The sequence below is a fragment of the Podarcis filfolensis genome, assembly GCF_964270895.1.
Source record: "Podarcis filfolensis genome assembly, chromosome: 12".
Classification (NCBI taxonomy): domain Eukaryota; kingdom Metazoa; phylum Chordata; class Lepidosauria; order Squamata; family Lacertidae; genus Podarcis; species Podarcis filfolensis.
In genome coordinates, this window is record NC_139614.1 from 24836389 (window position 1) to 24860287 (window position 23899).

Consider the following 23899-nt stretch of genomic DNA (forward strand, 5'->3'; position numbering starts at 1 on the left):
TGAGAGACCTTTAGGCAGCAGTTCTGAAAAGCCTTTGGTAACAACAGTTTCATTTTAAAACCAGCCTGGGTAGTAGCTGGTGGTTCCGGTAGAGCTGGAAGTGGCTTGAGACAACTTGTCCCAGTGGGGCAAAATAACTATTGTTGTCAAGCTTAACAAAATGGCACAGCATGGGAGGCATGCTGGGCCAGAGAGCAGCTGGTTGTAATTCACACTGTTTTTCAGAAAACCCTAATCGTTCTGAGCAGACCTCTTTGATGATTGGTCTTCCCTGCATTTTCAATTTGTCACTTTCTCTTATGATAAGGTCAGCAGTGACAGCACTTCCTGACATTAACAGCTGTGGCTTCTAAAAGGGTCATTGTGGAACTACTAATTGCAGTAATTTCATTAGCATAAATTATTTATTCTGCCGTTCATTTATCTCCAAGGTTTTGGTGGTGTTTTGTTCAATACTACACCTTATTCCTGCCTCTCCGCCCCCCCCCCCGCTGTATCAGCTCCATCAGGCAGCAAGGCAAACAATATGATTAATGCTAATTTGACCCTTTAAAAAAAAAGAATTATGCAAATTGCCCCTTTTTATTTAACTCTGAAGGATTAAACAGCAGTAAACCAATAACCAACACAAATTTCCTCTAAATAAAATGTTTTAAAATGTTCCCAGGGACAACTAGGAAATCCTTTAAGGTCTGTTTTTCAAACATATACACATGTACATGCTCACATACACACAGACAAGCCCTGATCTAGCAAGCAATTAGAAATAAATTTCCATGCATTGATATCCCTTTAAAACATTTTACCATACACATAAAAGGATGAAGTATGGAGCAGGAAAGCCCTGTAGCCAGCACCTGTTGCCATGTCTGCAGTATCCTTTAGAACCAGGATGCATTGCTACACAGGTGGTTGCTGCCGTCTGATAATTAGCTGCTTAGGTTAGTTTTGAGGTACTGATTCCTGATGTCCTTCTTCTTCCCTGGCCAGTGATTGGATTAACTGAATTTATTTTGTTCCATGTTTCCGTCATACAAGAATATGGTATGTAAACTTGTTGTTTAATTTGTATGTTACTTAGTTTGTATATGGATTATGTTACATCATGTTTGCTTAATTTAGAGTATGCACGGCTGACGAAGCCCGGTTGGGCGAAACAAGGTATTATCCTGGAATCCTTGTCATGCCATACCTTCAAGTATCCAATCTGATCCAATATCTACATGTGCCATATCTTCAAGTTTTCCATCTAATCTGATATCTACATACAAGGAACGTTAGAATCCTCAAAGCAGCGATACGTGGAACATCATAAGCATACCATATTGTGGTTATTGCCAATATGCCAATTTAGGAACCGAATCGACTTTATCTCCTGACCATCCATGGGACTTTAATTTCTCTTGATATGCTCTCTTTGCATGATGTGTTGGTCTATGGAATTACACTTTGTGAGATATTATATGTTGAATTGTGTTTGAAATAGAAAATACGTTGTCAAAAACAGCAGCAATCACCGGCAGAGAAGATCACCAGAGGCAGTAGTAGTATGAATGCAGCTCATTGTTATGAACTGAGGCCAAATGGTTTTCCTTTGGACTTTTATCACAGGGAGGAGTTCCACGCAGGCAGGCATCACCAATCTACATGTGGAGTTCCTCCCAGTTCTGATGTAAATTTGCATGCCGACTCACATGGGAGCTCTATGTGTACATTTTTCATGTAGGCAGCAACACTGTCCAAGAATTCCATTCGAAATGCAAACTTGGCTGCGATGTCTCATTTTGATTGATTATTTCATCCTCCCAAACTTCCAGCCTGCCTTGATTTTTTATTTTTTCTTAACAGTGTCTCATTCAATGCAATTACTATAGCTTTGTAAATCATGGGTTTGGGTCAATTAGAAGTTGACTCTAGGTTCTACTAATGAATTTAATTATAGATCTTGAATTTGTTGTCGCAAGTTTACTGGATAATGCAGCTCATGCACACTAATGACCATTATATGTGGTCAACTGTCCTTTAAACAAATGGAAATAAAAGGTTTCCCCTAGATATCTAAAATCAGTGTGGAGTAAATTGTAAAATAAGAGAGAAAGCCACTCTACATCCATCAATCTTCAGCTGACTGAATACACTAGAGAAAGGGAGCAGGAATTTTATTTTTTCCCCAACGAGTTTACGTACCATTTTTTAAAGGTGCTAATAACCCTCATGCATAGTATCTTTTGATTTTGATTATACCACTCTTTCATCTCATCCCTCTTTTAAAAGGAAATTTACTTCCTCAAATCAAGGCACTGAGTACAGATTTACACCTCCCCATTATTTCTCCCACTACCTGTTACGCCTCTCACTATGTTGAGCATAATGCTCCTGTTCCTTCTTTTAGCCTTTGAACGCTGTTGTTGATTGGAGGCTAAAAACAAATGGGCAAAATCCAGACTCCATGTGCACTTGGGTTAGTGGTGCTGTGCTGAGCCAAGCATGAATCCATTGCTTACTCTTCTCCCCTCAGCTGTGGAATACCCCCTTCCCAAAGGCACCTTCTTTATTATATTTTCGGAAGCAGGTGAAGACTTTTCTTCTTCTTCCAGGCCTTTTAAAAATCTGTGTTTTTAGTGTTCTGAACCACTGTTTATGTGCCATATATTTCTAGTTGCCTGCTTTTATTCTTCTCTTTGCTGTATTTTATGCTACTAAATTTTAAGTTGTATGTTACCATTTTATTTGTGAGATGCCCAAAGAAGTGTGCCTCATTATTATTATTTTATTTACTATACTTAATATATATAATAGGTACATTATTAAAATAGGATGCAACACTGCCTGCAGGTTAACTGAAGAGCTGCTACATTTCACAAAACCCCTAGAACTGCAAAATCAGTTTTGTGCAAGCTCTGAGGAGACAGCCTCTCTCTCTCTGTCTACCCTAAAATACTTAAGACAAGAACAATTTAAGAATTGGAAAAACATGGCTTCCCTTCAGCAAAACCGTATCTTGGGGTTTTGCTGTACATCTCAATTCCTTGTACAGGAATTATCTTTGTAGGCCCCAATTAACATTTTTGTTGTTGCTGCTGCCATATTCTTCCAGGACCTCTCTCATTCAGTTCATGCCATGCAAGCAGTTTCTCACAAAAGTGATTGTACTTGAAACATCAGTCTAGTTCCACCTAGCTACTCAAGCCACTAGCACATCCCTTGCCCTGAACCACAAAACAGGTAATTTGTTCTGTCAGCACAAGCACTGAAACAAATAGAATTATGTAGTGACAATAAGATATAAAACGATGCTGGCTGCCAATTTGTGCTTGCGGAGGGGGCAGGATTTGCCATAAGGTATGGAGACGGGTCTGCAAAATAAATGAAGAGTGTGATTTGGGGGGGGGGGCTTGGTGAGGGATTTAAACTCTGATGGGAAGGTTAATAAAAATGATGGAACATAGATTAATTTTAATTTCCATCTAGATGTCCATAGCCAATTGTATCATAAAGCTTAATAATTTAAGAGCAATTCCTAATTAAAATCTAAACTGCAGGGACACTCCACGTTGGCTAAAGTATTGGTATAATATCCACTGTTTTTTAAGTATGTATTTCCCCCTTTAATCAATGAGGAGTGGGTCATAATTTTATTCTCATTCTTACACTCAGAAAGGCAATAGCAACATATTAATCCAATACATCGACGCAATAGTGTTTTGTTCAGTAAGGGTACCTGAACATCTCTCTTGAGTTAGGAACCCACTAGGCTGCACCACCAGTAAGTATGTCGCTGGATCATTAACTTCATTGGATGTAAAATGGCATGTGCAGAGTAACATCTGTAGGAAGTGTCATGACTTTCCTCTTAACTGCTACGGTTGCACTAGCCCTCATCCAATATTATAAGTTTGCTAGTGTACACCATTACATGTGTAGGGCTTACTATGTACAGTATTTACCTTTGATTTCTAGCATTAATAATTGCAGTAACTAACTTCTGCTAGGTTTATCAAGGCAATCTTCAGCGACGACATTGACCAGTATTCATTGTAGGTAGCTCTTAACATATTCAGTTTATTTCCTAAAATTCGTTTTATTTTGAAGCTTTGCTAAGAGGGAGAGGTAAGTCTGGCATATTTTCTTTTTTAAAGGAATATGTAAGCATATATATGTTGATAAGTATCCAGAGTTTCACATTCTGGGGGGAAAAACCCCACATAGAATAAAAGTAAAGCTTTGGGAAGCCCAGAAACTAAATGTACTCAGAAACTGAATGCATCACAAGAAATGACAGCTCTACATTTCTGAAAAACTGCACTAAAACTCTACACTGCCCTGAACAGAAAATCAAGACAAGTCTCTCCATGGCCAGTAGATGTCATTGGTCACTCTTCGTAATATCAGAAAAGCTGTTTCATAGCTCAATACTGGCAGGAGAAGAGGTAAAGGAATTAAAACTAAATTTCATACCCCAGCCCTCTTTTTGACTGTTTTCCAATCATTTGGTATTATTACATTTAGATGAAATGGAAGTTGTTGTTTTTTTTAAAAAAAGTATAATTTCTCACAAGAAGGGGTATTACCCTGACCACTGAAATGGGTTTCTTGCTGATGTTAAGTAAATACATTTACCCAGCACCGATCAGTTTACGCATTTCCAGAAGCATAGCATGGATTTATAATTGCTGTTAAGACCAGACCTTTAATGGCTGCCTTTGTAACATTGCAACAGTGTCTTCCTGCCACAAAATTCTCTTTTCTAGGAGAGGAAAGCAATGCACTACTGATGCATGCAGCCCTCTTGAAATTCTATACTTCCCATCGTTACAAATTCCTTACATAACTTGTTAGCATCACAGCAAACAGATACCAATGCTACTGAACACTCACTGCTATATCAAACTAAAACACTGGAATAATAGCCAAAACAAAGGTCTAGTTTTCTTTTGCTTTCCTTCCTTAAAAAGATTTATGGAAGAAAATTCTGACTCATTTCTAGAGTGCTGCTTTTTCAACTTTTTGAACTATACAGTAGAAATGCCTTCTATAGCAGGAACCGAAGCTTCTTTTACATCCATCTCTGTCATCAGCACTAGTATTGATGTCAGGTCATTAATATTTGGCTTTCCTCAATGGTTAATCACCTTGATGCAAATCTTAACCTTTCCTGAACTTTCCATTCCTGGTCAAAGTTGATCCAGGGGGAAGTCAAACGATGAACATAACAAAACACCTTGTAGAGCTGGAGGACAATGTTTTATGAGCATTTCTCCATCTGGCTCTTTATCACCCTCAAGAGAAAGCTGGTGTGGGGGGGAATTAAAGAGGAAAATGAAGCTGAATAATTGATAAGCTTTCATTATAACATACAGTATTCAGTTCTGACTTTGATTTTTTTTTAGATTGTAGTTATTTAAGAATAACCCCAGTGTTATTTATTCCGTACTTACATCTTGCAAAAATCTGCAAGAAAAGAGAAGACAAAATGTTGTCAACTTAGATGCCCTTTTAAAGAGAGACCTGAGTTCTCATATTTTTATGCACAGCTTTCTACCTTTGGAGAGCCTTAGAAAGTGAAAAAAAGGTCAGAATTAAATCACTGCAGGGTTGCAATGTTCAATTCCTTCTATTTTCAGGTATTCAAGTGCATTTGTTTAATTGCACCAAAAAAACCCCAAACCCCCCCAAACACCCCCCCCCAAAAAAACTTAAGCAAAGCCCCTGAATTGGTAGAGTTCCATTTCAGGGAGATCTCTAATAGTTCATGTACAGATGTTGGGATCATTGTACATTTTGCCTGAAAAAAAAAAATCTTCCTATTTCAAACTGTCAAAATTGCACTGAAGAAATTGGTTGTACAGTATTAGGTAACTGCCATGAACTCTGCAACCTTAAATGAAGACAAATATGAGAAGAAACAAAAAGGATTCGACCCCCCCCCCCCCAGCTTGTCCATGATTGATCTTCCAGAGAGCTGTGCTGCTGCTTTTGCATATGACTGGCAAGTTTGAAACTCTGTACCTTAATCCCAGGCGCCTCCTCAATGAACCTCCTGCTGACGGACTGCAGGGCCTCCTGCGGCCACTCATGAAACCAGTCAATAGCTGTGCAGTTAACTATGGCTGGGAACTTCCGAGCTCTAACTCTCAGCGTGGAACCAACAGGAGAGAAACACAGAATGATCTGTGCAGATGAGGAGGGAAAGAAAGAAAGAATGAAGTATATTACATGGCGATCAAAGAGAGAGGAACTCAGTCAACTGCGGTAGCAGCGAGCCACTGCAATCAGGCTCACAAATGAAAATGCAATCTACCTAGCAGCTAATGAATTTAGGCAAATTAGGACTTTACACCCAAAAAACAATGTTTTATTCACTTGCACTGTGCTTGATGCTTCACCAAAAATCTTCCCACTTGTGGGTTACCTCCCCACCTAGGTCCAGTATCAGTTAATGAACTTCATATGTATTAATCAACAAAGCAAAATCCTAACAATCATATTCAGTCAACAGAGCAATCAATTTGACATAACACCACTTCTTGGGCTTCTGATCCTGTGCAGGGTCAGTGTGATCCAAGATATTTAAATAAACAAATATATTCCTCTTTGGGTGAGTTTTTGGTTTTGATGCAATATATCATTGCCATCCTCGAGATTTTCCTAATAGGAACCGCTTTTTTCTAATAAATTTTTATAATAAGAACTAGATAAATGCCCATATATTTCCAAATAATCCGGTAAAATTATGCTTTGCTGTGCCTCACATCCTAGACACTTTGAAGAAAGTCCAACAGATTTAAATAGAATTTAGCACCCAGTAACTGAAGTCCTAAGTCACAACAGACGTTCTCCCCTTCCATCAGTACATGTTGTCTTCCAGATGTTTTAACTAATATCTTCTGCAACACACAGTCTCTACTTTAAAGTCTGAATAGATACTTCCTATAGCTGACTCTGGAAGTACTAATTTTGCACAGTGGGACACCTGCAAAGCAGTAGCAAGGCAATGCACATTCTGAAAGCAGTTTCTAAAAAGCTGTTAAAAATAATGAAGTCATGAGTGAAATTAGAGGATCAAAGACAATGGAAGGAAGGAGTTTAGAAGAGATATATGCTACTATCTACACCCCTCCTCCAAAAAGCAGTAGCTAGAGCCAAACATTTTGAGAGCCAAAATTTCCTCCATATAAAACATAAAAACCAAACAGTCTTCTTGAAGCAATGTGTGATATGGAACAGTTGTCCAAAATAAGGCACAGACCACTTTCAATTGGAAAAAAAGTTTTACTGTCATGTTAGTGTCTTTATTTTGCTGCATACTGCCGACATTATCCTCACCCCAAGGGCTCTTAAAAATGCAGCCAGGAAACAGTTCTATAATATATAGCAGCTGGAGAATGCTCTCTTTACTATCATAGAGCACTGTGCACACATCAATAATTTCTGGCCACCAGAGTTCAAGAAAGTGGTGGACAAACTAGAGAACAATATGGCAACGTATATCTAGAAATCATAGCTTATGGAAGATATCAAAGACATTGGGAATATTTATCTCTAGATGGGCACAGGCAAAATGTGACACAGAAAACTTAAATCTTGAAAACACGGGTTCTGAATTTGCTAGACACTCAACATAGATGAAAGGAAGATGATTTTGTATGGTGTTGTAATATCTATGGTGTTCATATACCTAGTATTTAGCTGTTCATCACTAGTTAAAAATAAGCTCAGTATTCTTATTTATAACCCCAGATCCATTGTTTCTTACTTTTAGCTGCAGTCGTACTCTATCTAAAAAGAATCTCCAGCAGTTTTCTCTACTGTCAATAACACCAAGTCCCCGTATCTCACTCCTAATTCCTGCAATTATATCATCCATATCTTCATCACTGAATAGATCTGGAACTTCTCCTACAATGAAATAAAAACCGGGGGTGAGGAAGTACCCATAATTACAAAATGAACACAACCAAATTACAAGTTTCAATATGTTTTGTTCTTTTGGCTCTGATCCTAGAAACACTTTTTTAGTTCGGCTGACTCTGGTAACAAGTAAGTGTCTGAGAAATGGCATTAGATACGGGTTAACCCAGTTTTGCTTTAAACTACTGTTATATCTGTATTGAGTTTTCTATTAATTTGTCCACCTTGTGATCTTTAAGATAAGGCAGTTCAAAAATTAAAAAATGCAACCACAAATCTTGTATATTTAATAACAATTCCCTTGCTACAAGCATAAACAGCTCTATTCTAGACCATTTTGTTTTGGAAAATGTGCCTTGCAAAACTACAGGTTAGGACAGGCATCCCCAACCTGCGGCCCTCCAGATGTTTTGGCCTACAACTCCCATGATCCCTAGCTAACAGGACCAGTGGTCAGGGATGATGGGAATTGTAGTCCAAAACATCTAGAGGGCCGAAGGTTTGGGATGCCTGGGTTAGGATATCATCATGCCTCCCAAATATGGTTTCTGTAATGTCTCTAATATTACTATAAAAATTGCCTCTCTTAACCGGAAGAATATGTTGATGATATTATTATTATTATTATTAATAATAATATACCACCTTATACCTGAAGGACTCAGGGTGGTTCACAGAAAATGCTTAACCTAACTAAAATGCTCTCATTTAAATCACTACGATTTTACCACTATTGATCAAAGCACATGTAAAAACTACCCTGTCCCACTTTCTGGCATGATGGAGTCAATCCATTCAATCAGTGTAAGTGAATCAATATAAAAGAAACACCTACAAATGGAACTTGCACCTATACATTCCATGACCTTGATATTAGCTTCTGAAGAGCAACATTGTTTTTAAGCAAAGTAGGCACAATACCCAACTTAGCTGGGTTAATACACTTTTTCCCAAAGGACATCCTAGCCATACCAGAAAGCATCTCAAAGACAAATAATCTCCTTTTTAAAGTTCATTGAAACGGCAGATAATTTGTCATTGGGAGGATCTTTCAAGAAATGTGTAGGTCTAATCACCTGATGCCAACAAGTCATTAATCAGCACAAGAAAGCGTTCATCTGGAACTTGAGCATCTGTCAGCAAAAACACAGTGGGAATGTTCTTGGCTCCCGTCTTTATATACAGATTGGCAAGATCTACCTGTAAGGAAAGTAGGCAATCATTCATGTTACAATAAAATGTTGAAACAAAACTGGGTGGCACAGTAACCAGTGTGAAAATACATGCCACTTGAGAGCTATTCGCTGCTGTTTAGCACCTTTGCTTCATTTTCGTGGCATATCCTTTTCCAGAGGATTTTTTAAAAAGACCACCAAACAAACCCAGATGTGTTTTAAGATACCAGGTGAAGAGAACTGTGGTTTGATAAGTTTGCAAGGAAAAAAGGAAACAAGTAGTAATCAATGAAAGAAAATCTTTCCCCTAGTATTCAGAAAATTGTTATTAATGTTCTGCCAAACAAATCAGCATCAAGAACACTTCAATCGTATTAATAATGCCTGTTTCATGGGTTGGAAGTAATTCACTGCATACTCATTTTATTTTCAGGAGAAATATCAAAATGAATTCACAAAGGGGGGAAAATACAGAGCTAGGTACACAATTCAGGTTATTTGAGCAACTGCTTAGGGTCACAAGACATCTTTGCAACGGTGCCTATTAAATATTCTCCAGGTTATCAGGCAGACCTTATTAACATAATCAGATCCCATGCAGTTCAGCAAGTTACCCAGCCACATAGGTGGGGTTAATCGCATGGGTCTCTCTCATGGAATTTGTATCCCTGTCAAACTGGGAGTCGGTCAGCAATAACTCACAAAGTGCCAATGAAGTTAACTCTTTATTTAAAGAAACAAAACAGCTCAGGCCAAGATATCATAGCAACTCTTCCCAGGAGGTCTTGCCCAAATAAAGACCCCTGCCTTCCCACCGCTTAAAAAATTTGTGGTGCGGACAAACTAAGTAGTAATTTTTCCTAGCCCCTGGATGATACCTTCTCACTAGCACCACAAGCCACACATTAAGAATGCTTTACTTCAACCCCTCAGATTCTAAATAGCCTGCTTTCAAGCCTAGCAATTCTGAGGGCAATTATGTAACAATTGTTGTTTTTACCCTGAGGTCTTGAATTGTGTAGTCTTTCTTCAGTGTAATCTGAAACACTTCAAGAGATCCAATATAGGCGGCCAGTCTTGATAAGCTTTGTTTTCCACTGCCACCCACTCCAATCAAAAGTGCATAGCCACGAGAGGACTGCAAGATTCGGCTAATGCGACATCTGATGATGCAAAAGGAGCAACATGACTAATGGCCACAGAAGACTTATTTTATCTTTAATTTTTAAAATATTTCTAAAGCACGCTTCATCTGATGCATTTGGGGGGGGAGTGTATAATAAACGTAGAAATTAATTTAAAATACGTTGACACACCTCAAAACATACATTCAAACAATTTATAGACTCAGAAGCAACAAAAGACTATAAAACTAAAAGCAGGTTGAGGCAATATAACCCTTAGAATGCCACACACAGAGAGAGAGAGAGAGAGTGGTACCTCAGGTTACAAACACTTCAGGTTACATACGCTTCAGGTTACAGACTCCGCTAACCCAGTAGCAGTACCTCGGGCTAAGAACTTTACCTCAGGATGAGAACAGAAATCGTGCGGCGGCAGTGCGGCAGCAGCGGGAGGCCCCATTATCTAAAGTGGTACCTCAGGTTAAGAACGGACCTCCGGAACGAATTAAATTCTTAACCAGAGGTACTATTGTACAGAGAGAGAGAGAGAGAGAGAGAGAACGAACCTGCTGCCAAGGAGATTATAATTGTGGAACCAGCTGTACCTTTATGGAGAGGGAATTTTGAAGCTATGGCACCACTGCAGAAAACAATTATATTAACCGCATACTACACCAACCGTCCTACATGAAAGTGGTGCAGTAGCAGCCTTTTGTGGCTTTCTCCTTGATATTCTACATACAAAAATGGATAATTCCAAGCTAGAATTTACAAGTTGTATGTGATAATTTTGTTCTGTTTTAACCTACTTTCTAGCAAAATTATTTAAAATTATAGTTTGTAGTGTTAATGTTTTTATGTAAACCATGTACAATTTTTTTTTATAATATGTAGCAGTAATAAAAATAAACGAACTATGCTGAATTCAGGCCATAGACAAGACATTTACTTACACGTGTTGTATAGCATCCTCAAATAAGACTAAGTTCATAGATGCATTCAGTTCATTGTAGTTCTCTAGAGCCTCCACAAGGATATTTCTTAGCCCCTCCCAATCCTTGACAGGCATATAGTTAGGTTCTGCTACACCATTTGCAAAATGACAGTAAATAAGTGGTTGCTGGAGAAGAATGTGATCGTCCAGATCCTATTAAGTTGGCAACATAACATCAAAAGGAGAGACTGAAACACAGGGATACACATAACTTGGAAATGCATTGCTATTCACCCTACCTTAAATGTGCAGAGAATGCCCTACATACTGCCAAGATCAGAGGTTGTTACTCAGCATTATAAATAAATGTTAAGAAGCTGTTAAGAAGTATTGGAAACAAGATGGAACCCTGCAGGGCCTGAAAAGCCAATGGCCAAGGGGTTGAACAAAAGTCATGAGATAAATTCAATCATCTCTGATAAATGGATTCAATGCCAAATAACATAGAATCAGGATTCAAGATAACCTAAACAAGATTGGAGAACTGGGCCAAAACTAACAAAATGAATTTCCACAGAAACAAATGTAAGGTTCTGCACTTAGGCAGGAAAAATCAGATGCACATATATAGGATGGGGGACGTCTGGCGTGACGAAAGTACGTGTGAAAAGGATCTGGGGACCTTAGTAGACCACAAGCTTAACATGAATCAAGAGTGGGATGCAGCAGCAAACAGGTAACACAGTTCTAAGCTGCATCAACAAAAGTATTGTGTCCAGATCAAGGGAAGTAATAGTACCACTTTATTTTCCATTCTAAGTCTTCTTTGCTAAGTGCTCATCAAGTTTCTTTTACTAAATCTTCCTCAGCTTGCTAGTGTTCATCATTTGTTTCTATCATCACATACTCTCTCTCATCCAGAGAGTTAAGTGCAGGCTATATGCAATTAAGTTATTTTCCCCCATTCAGAACTGCTACTAAGAATATGCTGTTTTGTGTTATTGTTTTAAGGGCAAGATATAAAAAAAGTTGAAAATATGGGTTGCTATAAAGCTAGAAACATTAGTGGCAAAAAAGCAAAATTAGACATGTTTTAAATAAGTTACTTTTTAGTTACTAAAGCTATTATTTATAAAAATAATAATAATTTATTGCATTTCTATTTTTTCTAATTAAAGAGAGTGCCACTGAAGTTTAGCTGCAGCCACACAGTTTGCACTATCAGTCTTGGTCGGTTATCTTATTACAGCATGGATCTGGGTTCTTAAATGAACCCCTATCAAAAAAACACCTACTTCCCCCCATACTAAATTCTCTTCATCAATCTGACATACCGTATTTTTCGCCCCATAGGACGCACCGGCCCATAGGACGCATCAAGTTTTTTGGGGGGGAAATAAAGGAAAAAAATTTTATTTCCCCCCCAGGCGCTTGTGGTGCCGGCAGCGGGGAGAAGCGCTCTTCTCCCCGCCGCCCGCCTTCAGACCAGGTCCGGGGACAGCGGGGAGACGCGCTGCGCCTCCCCGCTGTCCCGGGGGCTTGCGGGTAGGCAGCAGGGAGAAGCGCTCTTCTCCCCGCCGCCCGCCCTCAGACCAGGTCCGGGGACAGCGGGGAGAGGTCCCCGGAGCTTGCGGGGCTGGCGGCGGGGTCTCCCCGCCGTCAGCCTCCAAACCACTTTGGGAGACAGCGGGATGGCGGCGTTCCGCCTCCCTCTGTCCCCCGACCTTGTGGGGCTGGCGCTGGGGCTCTCCCCTCTCACTCTGCAGGCTTCAGCGAAAGCCTGCATTCGCCCTATAGGACGCACACACATTTCCCCTTCATTTTTGGAGGGGAAAAAGTGCGTCCTATAGAGCGAAAAATACGGTATATATTTTTTCTTCCTACGCTTTGTTATTAGAAAGAAAAGCGAAACAGCTTATTATTTGGGCCATACTAGTTTTCTTGGGAGATTGACTTTGACCCTAAATAGTTTTCAGATTGGCAAACTTGTCATCAGTGCTGCAGTATTAGGCAACCATTACCAGTCCAGAGCTTTACCTCAAAGAATCTGTGTGCAGTGTCTAGCAGCTTTTTATGAAATGAACTGCAGTCTTTTGCTTCCACCAGTTTATCTCCATAAACACGTGAAGATTCATGAAGCCACAAACGTACAAGATCATTTGGATGCTTTAGACACTCCTGTTTAGCAAATAAAATTCCCTACAAAACCCCCCAGAAAGAATATGTTTATAATACTGGTAAAAGACAATTACTGCAAGACACCAATCCTGATAGCTGCATATTCCTACATTACTTTTGTCTGAGATGATGGAAACTCTTTTTGTTCAGGGTTGCCGTACGTCCGGAATTTCACAGACATACCCAAAACACTGCTTTCGGAAGCAGTGTCCGGGCGGAAATCAGCAAAATGTCAGGGAAAATCTGGATGCACAGCAATGCGTGTTGGTAGTGCCATTTTTGCCATCCATTTTTTGTGATTTTGCCCAAAAAGCTCATCCACTTTGGGCAAAAAACATAAAAAAGCTCACCCACTTGCCCCCCCCCAAAAAAATTGGGGGGAGAAATATGGCAACCCTATATTTGCTTAAAATGCCCAATCACATAAAAAGAGGCAGGCGGTATGGAGGTAAAGATATCTTTTCTCATCTCACTGCCCCTCGCCCACCTATGCACTTTTCAAATAACCAAGCTTACTTCTGCTATCAGACTTTAGCAGAGATGAGGAAAGGAACACAGCTTAAGAGATGGCTTTTGTGGGGTGAGTCATAAAAGCATGGAGGGTTCAGTTCCTTTCACCTGAGCACCCTTTTTGCTCTTCAAAATGAGTTCCTCGCCTGTGCACATCCCTGCATACACAATCAGGCTATCTCTAGGTATTTTAACAAACAAAACACAGACCTGGCACTGTCATGTATAGTTTGAGCCTCAACAGCAAGGCAAACTTAATTACAGACTCTCTTGTGCACTTCAGCATTTGATACACATCCCAAAATGGATAAATTCTAACCTGTAATTCTGAGAAGTAAAAAAGAGTTTTCATGCAAATAGACTGCCTGTACAGATAGAATCTATTTTTTTTAAAAAAAAGCAACGATGAAACACCAAAACCCCATAAACTGGAATTGTAACTTTCTTAACTAGCTTGAATTATTGCATGCAAATGACAATTTAACACCATACACATGCATGTGTATATGTTAGGCCCAGAAAGTCCAAACTTGAGAGAGAAGCACACATCACATTTATGTCTGTATCAGTATCAGCATCTGTATCTAAAACACACACACACAGAGACACAACAAACCTGGAAGATGTTGGAGAGGTCTCGAAGGTTGAAAATATAATGAAATTTAACAGCTGTGGGGAGAAAGTTCTGAACCATTGTCTGGTGGAGCCATATTGCTGCTTGGATGGTGGCAGCTGCATGTTTCAACACTGATGGATTAAAGCCATGCTGCTGAAAGTGGAAATCAAGGATCTTGCTATAGATGGTGCTTAGAGCATCAGTAGATGGGAAGTTCATTGCAAACACTGCAAAGTGTCTCTAAAACATGAAGAAAATGCTTGCTTTAGTTACTTATCAATGATAAATTATGTACGTATTTGTGAATAACTGATGACGTGAATAAATGTAGGACAGAACTTCGGTTAGCAAAGGGTATAACCATTAATTCGGCACAAGTATCCTCGTGCTATTTATTTTTCAGATCAAAAGCTTTTGTCAAGGAGTAAGTTTTAAGTGCTGTTTTTCTCCACACAAGCATCCAGGTATACGGGAGGAAAGAATTTACAGCCTAGCCTTCACTAAATGAGAATCCTTGAAAGACCACAAAAGACTTTTTGTCTCTGGTTGCAAAGCTTGTTTGTCCAATCACTTCCTACAAAATATTGCTCTAGTCCCTAAATCTCTGTAAGTAATGCAAGGAACTAGAAATAGCTTATCTTTCAACAGGAACAGCTTGCACTGGACTCTCCATGACTTCCCTAAACAGCGTTTCAAGTCCTCCACCTCTTCCTGGATTGGGAATTTTGTGCACACAGGTGCACAGCCTGGAACCACTCCTCCATTAGAGCTCCCTAGTTTACGAGTCTGGTACTATAGGAATCCAACCAGATTGAAACAAAAAAGGCACAATGCAACTAATTTTTACAGCTACCCTAGAAAGCTCTCTGTAAATAGGAGAAAGCCATCACGAAAATGCTATAGGATAGCTATGTGATACAACCAGGACCCATGCTCTTTCTAGGATTCAATATGCCTGATATGCAGATTGGGAGCAGACAGTAGTTATTAACAGAGAGTTTGGGATGCACTGAAAGAAAATCAATTTGATGTCTGCAACACAACTTTTAATAGCATCCCAAAGAACTTGCCCTGTAGTGCTTGGCTACAGTTTCTAGGCATTGTTTATGTCACAATTAAGTGGTGATGAAGCAGATTTGTTCCTGATATGTGCTTCAAATATACTCCAGCCCAAGGAAATGTGGCAGGTTCACATGAATAGCATGTTCTCTGTCACAGATCTCAGCAAAACATTGTGTTGCATGATAAGTCAACTCTACTGCAAACCACAATCTGTATTTTGTGAATGCAGTACAAAGATCTTGTCTAAATAATCTGTCAAGGCTTCAGTAACGAGAATCTCTAAGCATACACTTTATTGCGTTTTCTATGAAGCAATTTGCAACCTTACCTGAAGTCGTGGGTTGATGGTGAAGCTGCCAACTGTTGGATTCATACAGGCAACATACTGACAATTATGAATTTCTTTTACAGTTAATGCCTGTCTATCATACCTGAGGCAGAAAAAATATTTAAACATCTAGAATTAATTTATCAATTATTAAAGATGACACCACAATGATGATGACACAGAACTCATTTACACAGGTATCTGATAGGTTGACCATTCAGCTTGCATTAAAATGTAAACAAAGATATAAAGGACAAATCTGAGCAAGCAGTAGGACAATTAACAGTTATCCAGATCTGAATCTGAAAATCTGAAATTTATCTTATCAGTTGATTCAAACTTGCACTAACAGTTTTTATCAGCAAAATTACTTGTTCGTTCAAAAATTACACAAGTTTGACTTAACATCAAAATGGAGTCACTTACCAATGTCCATAATCTATATGTTGTCGAATCAGTGTGTGAGGCTGAACTGTTCCATAAGCATCCACTTCCGGCATGTTCATATCATCAATAAAGTAAACCAGTTTCTTGTTTCCTACCGGACCAAATTTACGACCCGCTTTTTTCTCCAATGGTTTTTCAAGAATCTCTGAAATGGATTATGCTACATGACTAATGGGTGAAATACTGCAGAGGCTAGTAACTAGACAACATACAAATAAGAGACAGAAATGTATAAAAGGTATACAGTGCAGGGACTCAAATTCAGCTCCAAATCAAAGCAGAAGCTGCGTTTGTTACAGCAGTGCATTTAACTTTTTCCACTCTATTGGTGATGTGAAAAGGATCCTTGTCACTTGGTAGTGCAGAGTGTCATGGGCATAGTAAGCCCATAAGGGGACTCCAAATGCAGTTACAAATATGCAGTGGCCATAAATTATGCTACTCGTTATGCTGGCGTTTCTGGAAAAGACAGATCTCACCAAATCTGGACCATTTGTTGGGAACGGTATTAACCTATGGTGTTAGGCACAAGTGGTTCTTCAAACCACACTGGCTAAGTTCAGGCTCAGTACTGATAAGAGTTTAAGGAATGGAAGCAGGTTGCATGATTTTGCATATGCACTTTTATGACTATTCCCCTCGCATCCCTTGCCTGCCTTTGTTACAGGGTCTTATGTGCCCACTGGCAACCTGGGTTAAATGCCCTCCTAAACAAGGCATTCTACAGTAACAAATGTAATTACTAGCCTTTGTTGTTTTCTTGCTGTGAAGTAGCATTCATTATTAAAGTTACTTATACAGTAAATGGTTATTAATCACTTTAAAGCATGATTCACTAACTTCCCAGCACTAACATGGGAAGCTCTGCTGTAGTCCGATCTGCACTCATATTTTTTAGGGTCCTAGGCAGGCCATTCCAGAGTACCAGGTATTGGGTGGTTTCTATCTTGGAATGAACTAGGTTTTAAGAAAAAATAATCTTCTGCATATTATCATTTAATCCTGCCTGTTAGCTTTGAAATACAAGCAGACACTAATGAAAGAACTGTGAAATGTATTTGTTAACTATTTCCTGAGAAAACTGCAGCAAGTACTTTATTAACTATTTCTCTTAAAGACTGTTAAACTTTAATGCCTTTCTCCTCCCCCTTTTTCTCTCTCTTACACAAATGCCAAAAATATAGCAGAAAATGATATTTGAATGCAAACACAAAAGCAAGTTTGGGGGGGGGGGGAATGCAACCTTTGTGTGGAGCATTTCATAAGCTCTGTTAACAGTTATCATTGTTCCAATACTAAGACTGGGTACACAATGTTTTATTACATATTGCGCTGCAATAATCTTATTAAAACAGCAGGCAAACCAACAGAGTAATACTGAACTTTCTGGCGTGTTTTAATGCCTTAAGGCTTGAATTATAGTTCTCAAAAATGGCATTAACTAGTTGGTGTTGCTTGCTGCTGTAATGCTTTTTAGCTGTGATATGAGGTATAAGATATTTGAGAAGCACTCTAAATTTATCCATGAAATGTGTGGGAGTGTAAAATACACCATACCCGTGTCAATAAAATGCAATCTTCACTTTCTGTCTCTGAAATAAAAACCTTGCATTCATCACTAAGAGGATCTGTTGCGGGGGGAGGGGGAAGGCATGGAATTGCATATATGTTTTCAGTTTCAGGAACCCTTCATTAACAGCCGTGAAAAAGTTGAATATATCCAAAAGAATCTAACCTGTCCAAATAAAGTGTGGGTATAATTTAGCCGTACAGCATCCAGTGTTGGAAAGGAATCGGGGGTAGTAGTGCCATTCCCTACTCCCAGTGTCCCTGGCAACCATATATTTAACAATTAAATACTGTATTTTTTGCTCTATAAGACTCACTTTTTCCCTCCTAAAAAGTAAGGGGAAATGTGTGTGTGTCTTATGGAGTGAATGCAGGCTGCGCAGCTATCCTAGAAGCCAGAACAGCAAGAGGGATTGCTGCTTTCACTGCACAGCGATCCCTCTTGCTGTTCTGGCTTCTGAGATTCAGAGTATTTTTTTTCTTGTTTTCCTCCTCCAAAAACTAGGCGCGTCTTGTGGTCTGGTGCGTCTTATAGAGCGAAAAATACGGTGCCTTTAGGTACCAGGCCTCTGGGCTGATTAACATTCTATGGCCTTTCAAATGTGTTCGTAGGAAGGGGAGTTAGTGGTTTGTTTCTGTTTTCATTTCATTATGTATTTTGTGTTCTCACGTTGTATTCTCAAGTTATGAACCGCTCTGTGATATTAGCGTGAAGGGCAGTTTACTAAATTAATAAATAGTAACAATAATAATGACAACCAGAACAGGCACTTGCTGGTGGCAAATGCAGGAGATACAGGAAGCCAGCATATGCCCACTGCTGTGTCTCTCCACTGTTTGGGGGCTAAATCAGGGACCAAAATGAGCATAATTTGATTGTTCCGAGTAATCCGTTTTTATTAATTCATGTTATAATACACCCTTTCTTTTAATTTTGATTATTTATAAACAGCCAACTCCCTCATTGTAACCAGACTTCCACATGCAACATTGTCTGCTTGGGAACTTACTTTGTAGGGCTGCTGATGTGGTGTAATAGTTGAAGGGAACTTTGGACACCAGGAAATCTTCAGAGAGGCCAGCAAGGCATTGCTCAATAAATACTGTTTTCCCCACTCCGGCATTTCCAACAAGCATAACAGGCTTGCCTTTCTCCAAGAGCAAATCTGTAAAGTATCTGAGACACGTGGTCTCAGATGTGTGAACAAGGACTGCCTGAGGCATCAAAAGGACTTACGTTAATATGCTTTGTATTAACATACCACTGAAACAGTATTTTCTTAAAAATAAAAATAAACAGTTTCATTCCTTTTACGTGCTTCAATTTTCATTTCTCTGCAACGTAAGAGTGAAAATCTAAGTGACTGCTAGGAGCATGTATGCTTAAAGGTAAAGGTAAAGGGACCCCTGACCATTAGGTCCAGTTGTGACCGACTTTGGGGTTGCGGCGCTCATCTCGCTTTTTTGGCCGAGGGAGCTGGCGTACAGCTTCTGGGTCATGTGGCCGGAATGACTAAGCCGCTTCTGGCGAACCAGAGCAGCGCACGGAAACGCCGTTTACGTTCCCGCCGGAGTGGTACCTATTTATCTACTTGCACTTAGATGTGCTTTTGAACTGCTAGGTTGGCAGGAGCAGGGACTGAACAACGGGAGCTCACCCCGTCGTGGGGATCTGAGCCACTGACCTTCTGATCGGCAAGTCCTAGGCTCTGTGGTTTAACCCACAGCACCACCTACATCCCTTATGTATGCTTATATGTGAACATAGAGCATTTTCACATGCATGGCCTGATTTCAAATTGGTGGCTGGAGGCAACTCCCACCGTGCCCCGCAGCCAGCCCGGGGGTTTCCCAATGGCTGGCCACCTAAATGGGCGTGTCAGAGCAGGATGCAATGGGCCGCAAACACTGCCCACTCCTAACCAGGTAACCATTATGCCTTAAATTCCCTCTTTATAAAATGTTAACTTATTTCATTGTATAGTAAGTAAAGGAATAAAGCTAATCTTTGTAAAAGAGCCCCCACCACAGACCATTACATTTCTTCTCGTTATCAGATACAGACACACAGACTAAAACTAACATTACAGTGGTACCTCGGGTTACATACGTTTCAGGTTACATACGCTTCAGATTACATACTCTGCTAACCCAGAAATAGTACATCAGGTTAAGAACTTTGCTTCAGGATGAGAACAGAAATCGTGTCCCGGCGGCGCAGCAGCAGCAGCAGCAGGAGGCCCCATTAGCTAAAGTGGTGCTTCAGGTTAAGAACAGTTTCAGGTTAAGAACGGACCTCCGGAACGAATTAAGTACTTAACCCGAGGTACCACTGTTCATGCAAAAATAGACTCCCCAACAGCTTCATTTTCCAATGAGCGGGAAACAATGAAAACACCAGAGGAGAAAATGAAAAGCTGCATGCACTCATTTTATATTAAACATGTGCTTACCTGCAATGGTGTATCCGGATCCATGTCAAAACTGATAATTTTATCACTCCAAGGCAGGAATTTCTTGGTTTTGGGGTCAATGTAATAATCAAAGATGGTTCCATGCGATGGAAACTTCACAGCTTTCATCTCTTTCAGCCACCAGCGGCTAAACTCAGCTTGATAATTAGAAAGCTAGAAAATTTTAAATAGGTTCTTAGTTTTTTTGGGGTGGGTGGGGGTGTAAATTGTTCAATGTACATAGCAAGTTTGATGGTTAAATACAAATTATTCAATATAAAATTATTCAAATTACATGAAACTATGAGCTTCTTTATTGCCCCAATGATGGTAACCATTTCCACTGGGAAGAATGAAGAACTTAGTTGGCATCTTCCTGTGAAAGACCAAACCAGATACTGAAAATTCTATGTCAAATAAATTAATTGCTTCTGCACATTGTTTTAGTGGCCATGAACATTTCCCTTACAGATTAAAGAAGATGTGCTAAACACCCCAAACTGAACACCGTGATGGAAACCAGAGTGCACGGAAATGCTGCTACCTTCCCGCCACAGTGGTACCTATTTATCTACTTGCACTGGTGTGCTTTTGAACTGCTAGGTTGTCAGGAGCTGGGAGCTCACTCCATTGCAGAGATTCGAACAGCCGACCTTCTGATTGGCAAGCCCAAGAGGCTCAGTGGTTTAGACCACAGCACCACCCGCATCCCACTAAACCATGTATCATAAAGATACCACAGTCTGTGCTGTGTCATGTTTCCTCTTGGAACCCTGCCTAGAACCCCTGGAATCTTGCACCACTTGGAGATTGGGTTGGTGTGCAACAATATGTTGATGCTGCTCAAAGTGTGTTGGAAGCAAGAAATTCCTTCTTCAGTGGCAATCCTAATCAGTTCCCCTGCAAAAATTTACCATTGCTGTTTTCTCCTCGCATTTTAGGATTTAGAACCCCAATTCTTCCTTTCAGCAATTAGGTCTTGGGCTTTGAGCCCCAACACAAATACTATCTCCAACACTTGAGACTGCCATCTGATTCTTTCCATTGAGACACAGTCAAACGAGTGGATTTCCACTATGGTTTCATTGCACATGTCATAGAACAGTCATGTCCAACAGGTCGATTGCAATCTACCAGTCGATCGTGGGGCGTCCCCGATCAATTGTATGCCCCCCCAAAAAAGTGCTCAACTTTGGTGAATTCTCCCCGAAAAAAGCTCAACAACTTTGGTCAATCCAATGGGTAGATCACTGCCAGTTTTTTTTACAGTGGGAATAGATAGCAGTTTCTTGGGAGTTGGTAATGCCTGTCATAGAGGAAGAGAAGAGTTTGCTTATCCGAGTACAGCTCAAAGCAAACTGCTTCCTGCCTACCTGATCTTGAAAGACGGCCCCACCAAATGCCCACACACAGGCAAAGGCAAAATATGTCTCATACAGTTCTCTCGGACCATCAAGGGGCACATTTTCTGGAGTCAGTAAGCAGTCAAGGAGAGAACAAAGTGTCTATATAATGAAAGAAAGCAAAAACAAAACATTAAAAATATTTTGCAGGTTACAAGTACTTAGGAATTTGACTTATATCAAGTCAGAACATTGGGCTATCTAGTTGTACAGGGAATGGTAGTGTCTCTCCAATGTTTCAAACACGGGTGTTTCCTGGACATTCCCAAGACAGTTTGCATACAAAACATAAAATCGTAGAATTGTAGTGTCAATAGGGACCCCAACCAACCTCCTGTAATGCAGGAATATGCAGGTGGCCCCTTATGGGGGTCAAACCCATCACGTCGGCATTATCAGCACAACGCTCTAACCAACTGAGCTAACTGCTGCTGTTTTGTAGCACTGAGCTACCCACTCCCCAATTATATAAATAAACCTGAATGTAACTCTAATGAAGATCATACTGAAGACTTTTTTCAGACATCTGGAAAACACAGCATCATGTGGGTGAAGCTGTCTGTGGTAATCTGCTTCCATACAACTGTACATACAGAGTGCTCATTTATTGTCTTTCTGTCTGTATCAACTCCTATCCATTGCAGAATTGTAAAGCTGAAGGGGCCACAAGGATCATCTAATACTACCCCTTGCAATGCAGGAATCCTTTGCCACACATGGAGCTTGAAGCTGGCTTGTAGCATATTTGTGTTATTCGTTGCCTTTTTATATGTTTTTATAGTACACCTTGTTGCAGAAAGATGGGTTGGTTACATAAATGAAGACAATGATGATAATAATAGTATCTGCACAAGTAAAAGCATACCTGAACCATGCTATTCTCAGGGATGGGCGTGATCGTCTTAAAGTTAGTTTTGAGCTGATCTAAGCATGCAGGAACGTATTTATCAAAGAGAATTGTCAAATTGGCTTTTTCAGATTGGTGACTCCTTGTCTCTATCCAGCTTGCAACGTATCTGAAAAAGAAAACACAATGGCTTTTGCATAGATTTGCTGGATCAGTGCAGGGACTTACAATTACTTTCCCGTTAGTGCTGAGAAAATTCAGGAATAGTTGCCTAACTGGGTTAAGAGAGCCACAATTGGCACAACCTTTTGCCAAGCAATACCGTCTGGGATGGCAGCAGCACGAAAGGCACTAGGATTTGGGCTCTGAAGTGCTGGGAGCCAAGCGAAAGCGAGTTGCCCTCTGGGACACCAGTTGGCTATTCCTACATTGGAGTATTATTACTGTGAAAACTAATAAAAACAACAAATTGCTAGTGTGCAGTAATACTGGCAAGTGACTAGAGGAAAATCCCAGGCTTTATTTTCTTATTTATTACAATATTTATAACCTACAAACTACTAAAAACTGAACTAAATCAGAAATTTGTGCCATCGGACCAAAAAGTTGCAGAGCCAAAAAACCCCAAACTTATTTCTTAGCTATACTCCAACATTCGTGTTTACAACAATTTTTGTTTTAGAGTTTTGGGAGACTTTGTTAGCCTCATGGAAACCTTGAAGTCACTTTCAACAACTGAGAAATATAAAAAGGGAAATATAAATCAAGCCCGAGCCATCATATGCCAGCTGTTTTTCCATAAATGTTTGTTAAAGCTGACAGCAGAATGTCATAGAATCACACTCATTGAATTGTAGAGTTGGAAGGGACCAAGAGGATCATCTAGCCCAACCCCCTGCAATGCTGGAATCTTTTGCCCAACATGGGGCTCAAACCCACAACCCTGAGAGTAAGAGTCTCATGCTTTACCAGCTGAGCCATAGGAGGTACTTACGGATTCCAGCCAAGGTCCTGCGGGTTTATGTACAAAATACCTGCCCTAGATACAGTGGCAGGAGTGGCTGTTTTTAAATGGTGTATCTCAAACAGCAGTCTCATGGATGGTGTCAAAGAAACCCGTTCATTGCTAGCAAGAGTCAGCACCTAGACATTAGCAGCACAGAATCAAGTTATTCTGACAGCTGTATCCACAGCTTCCATTCTGATAATAAATCAGAGAATTGCTATCGTAAAAAGATCTGTTAATATTTAAAGGCTATGTTAAAATCAAAACATACTTTGGCCTGCATAAGGGTAATTCTGCATTCTGAAATACGCATGGCCACAATTTATATATAAGGAA

The 23899-nt window shown here is 39.9% G+C and overlaps 1 protein-coding gene across 4 annotated transcripts in view; it reads right to left on the reverse strand.

The window, feature by feature from the left end:
* DNAH11 (dynein axonemal heavy chain 11) overlaps window positions 1-23899 on the reverse strand; it is a 143273-nt gene that overhangs the window by 58184 nt on the left and 61190 nt on the right. For all 4 annotated transcript variants that reach the window (XM_083578396.1, XM_083578397.1, XM_083578395.1 and 1 more), the window contains 14 exons: window positions 23552-23700; window positions 22576-22726; window positions 21681-21812; window positions 20308-20481; window positions 18865-19069; window positions 16265-16430; window positions 15839-15941; window positions 14449-14688; window positions 13182-13343; window positions 11164-11357; window positions 10087-10249; window positions 8988-9111; window positions 7757-7899; window positions 6010-6171 (listed from right to left, as the gene is read on the reverse strand). In XM_083578396.1, coding sequence (XP_083434522.1) covers window positions 6010-6171; window positions 7757-7899; window positions 8988-9111; window positions 10087-10249; window positions 11164-11357; window positions 13182-13343; window positions 14449-14688; window positions 15839-15941; window positions 16265-16430; window positions 18865-19069; window positions 20308-20481; window positions 21681-21812; window positions 22576-22726; window positions 23552-23700 — 2268 coding nt within the window. The remainder of the gene's footprint in view (window positions 1-6009; window positions 6172-7756; window positions 7900-8987; window positions 9112-10086; window positions 10250-11163; window positions 11358-13181; window positions 13344-14448; window positions 14689-15838; window positions 15942-16264; window positions 16431-18864; window positions 19070-20307; window positions 20482-21680; window positions 21813-22575; window positions 22727-23551; window positions 23701-23899) is intronic.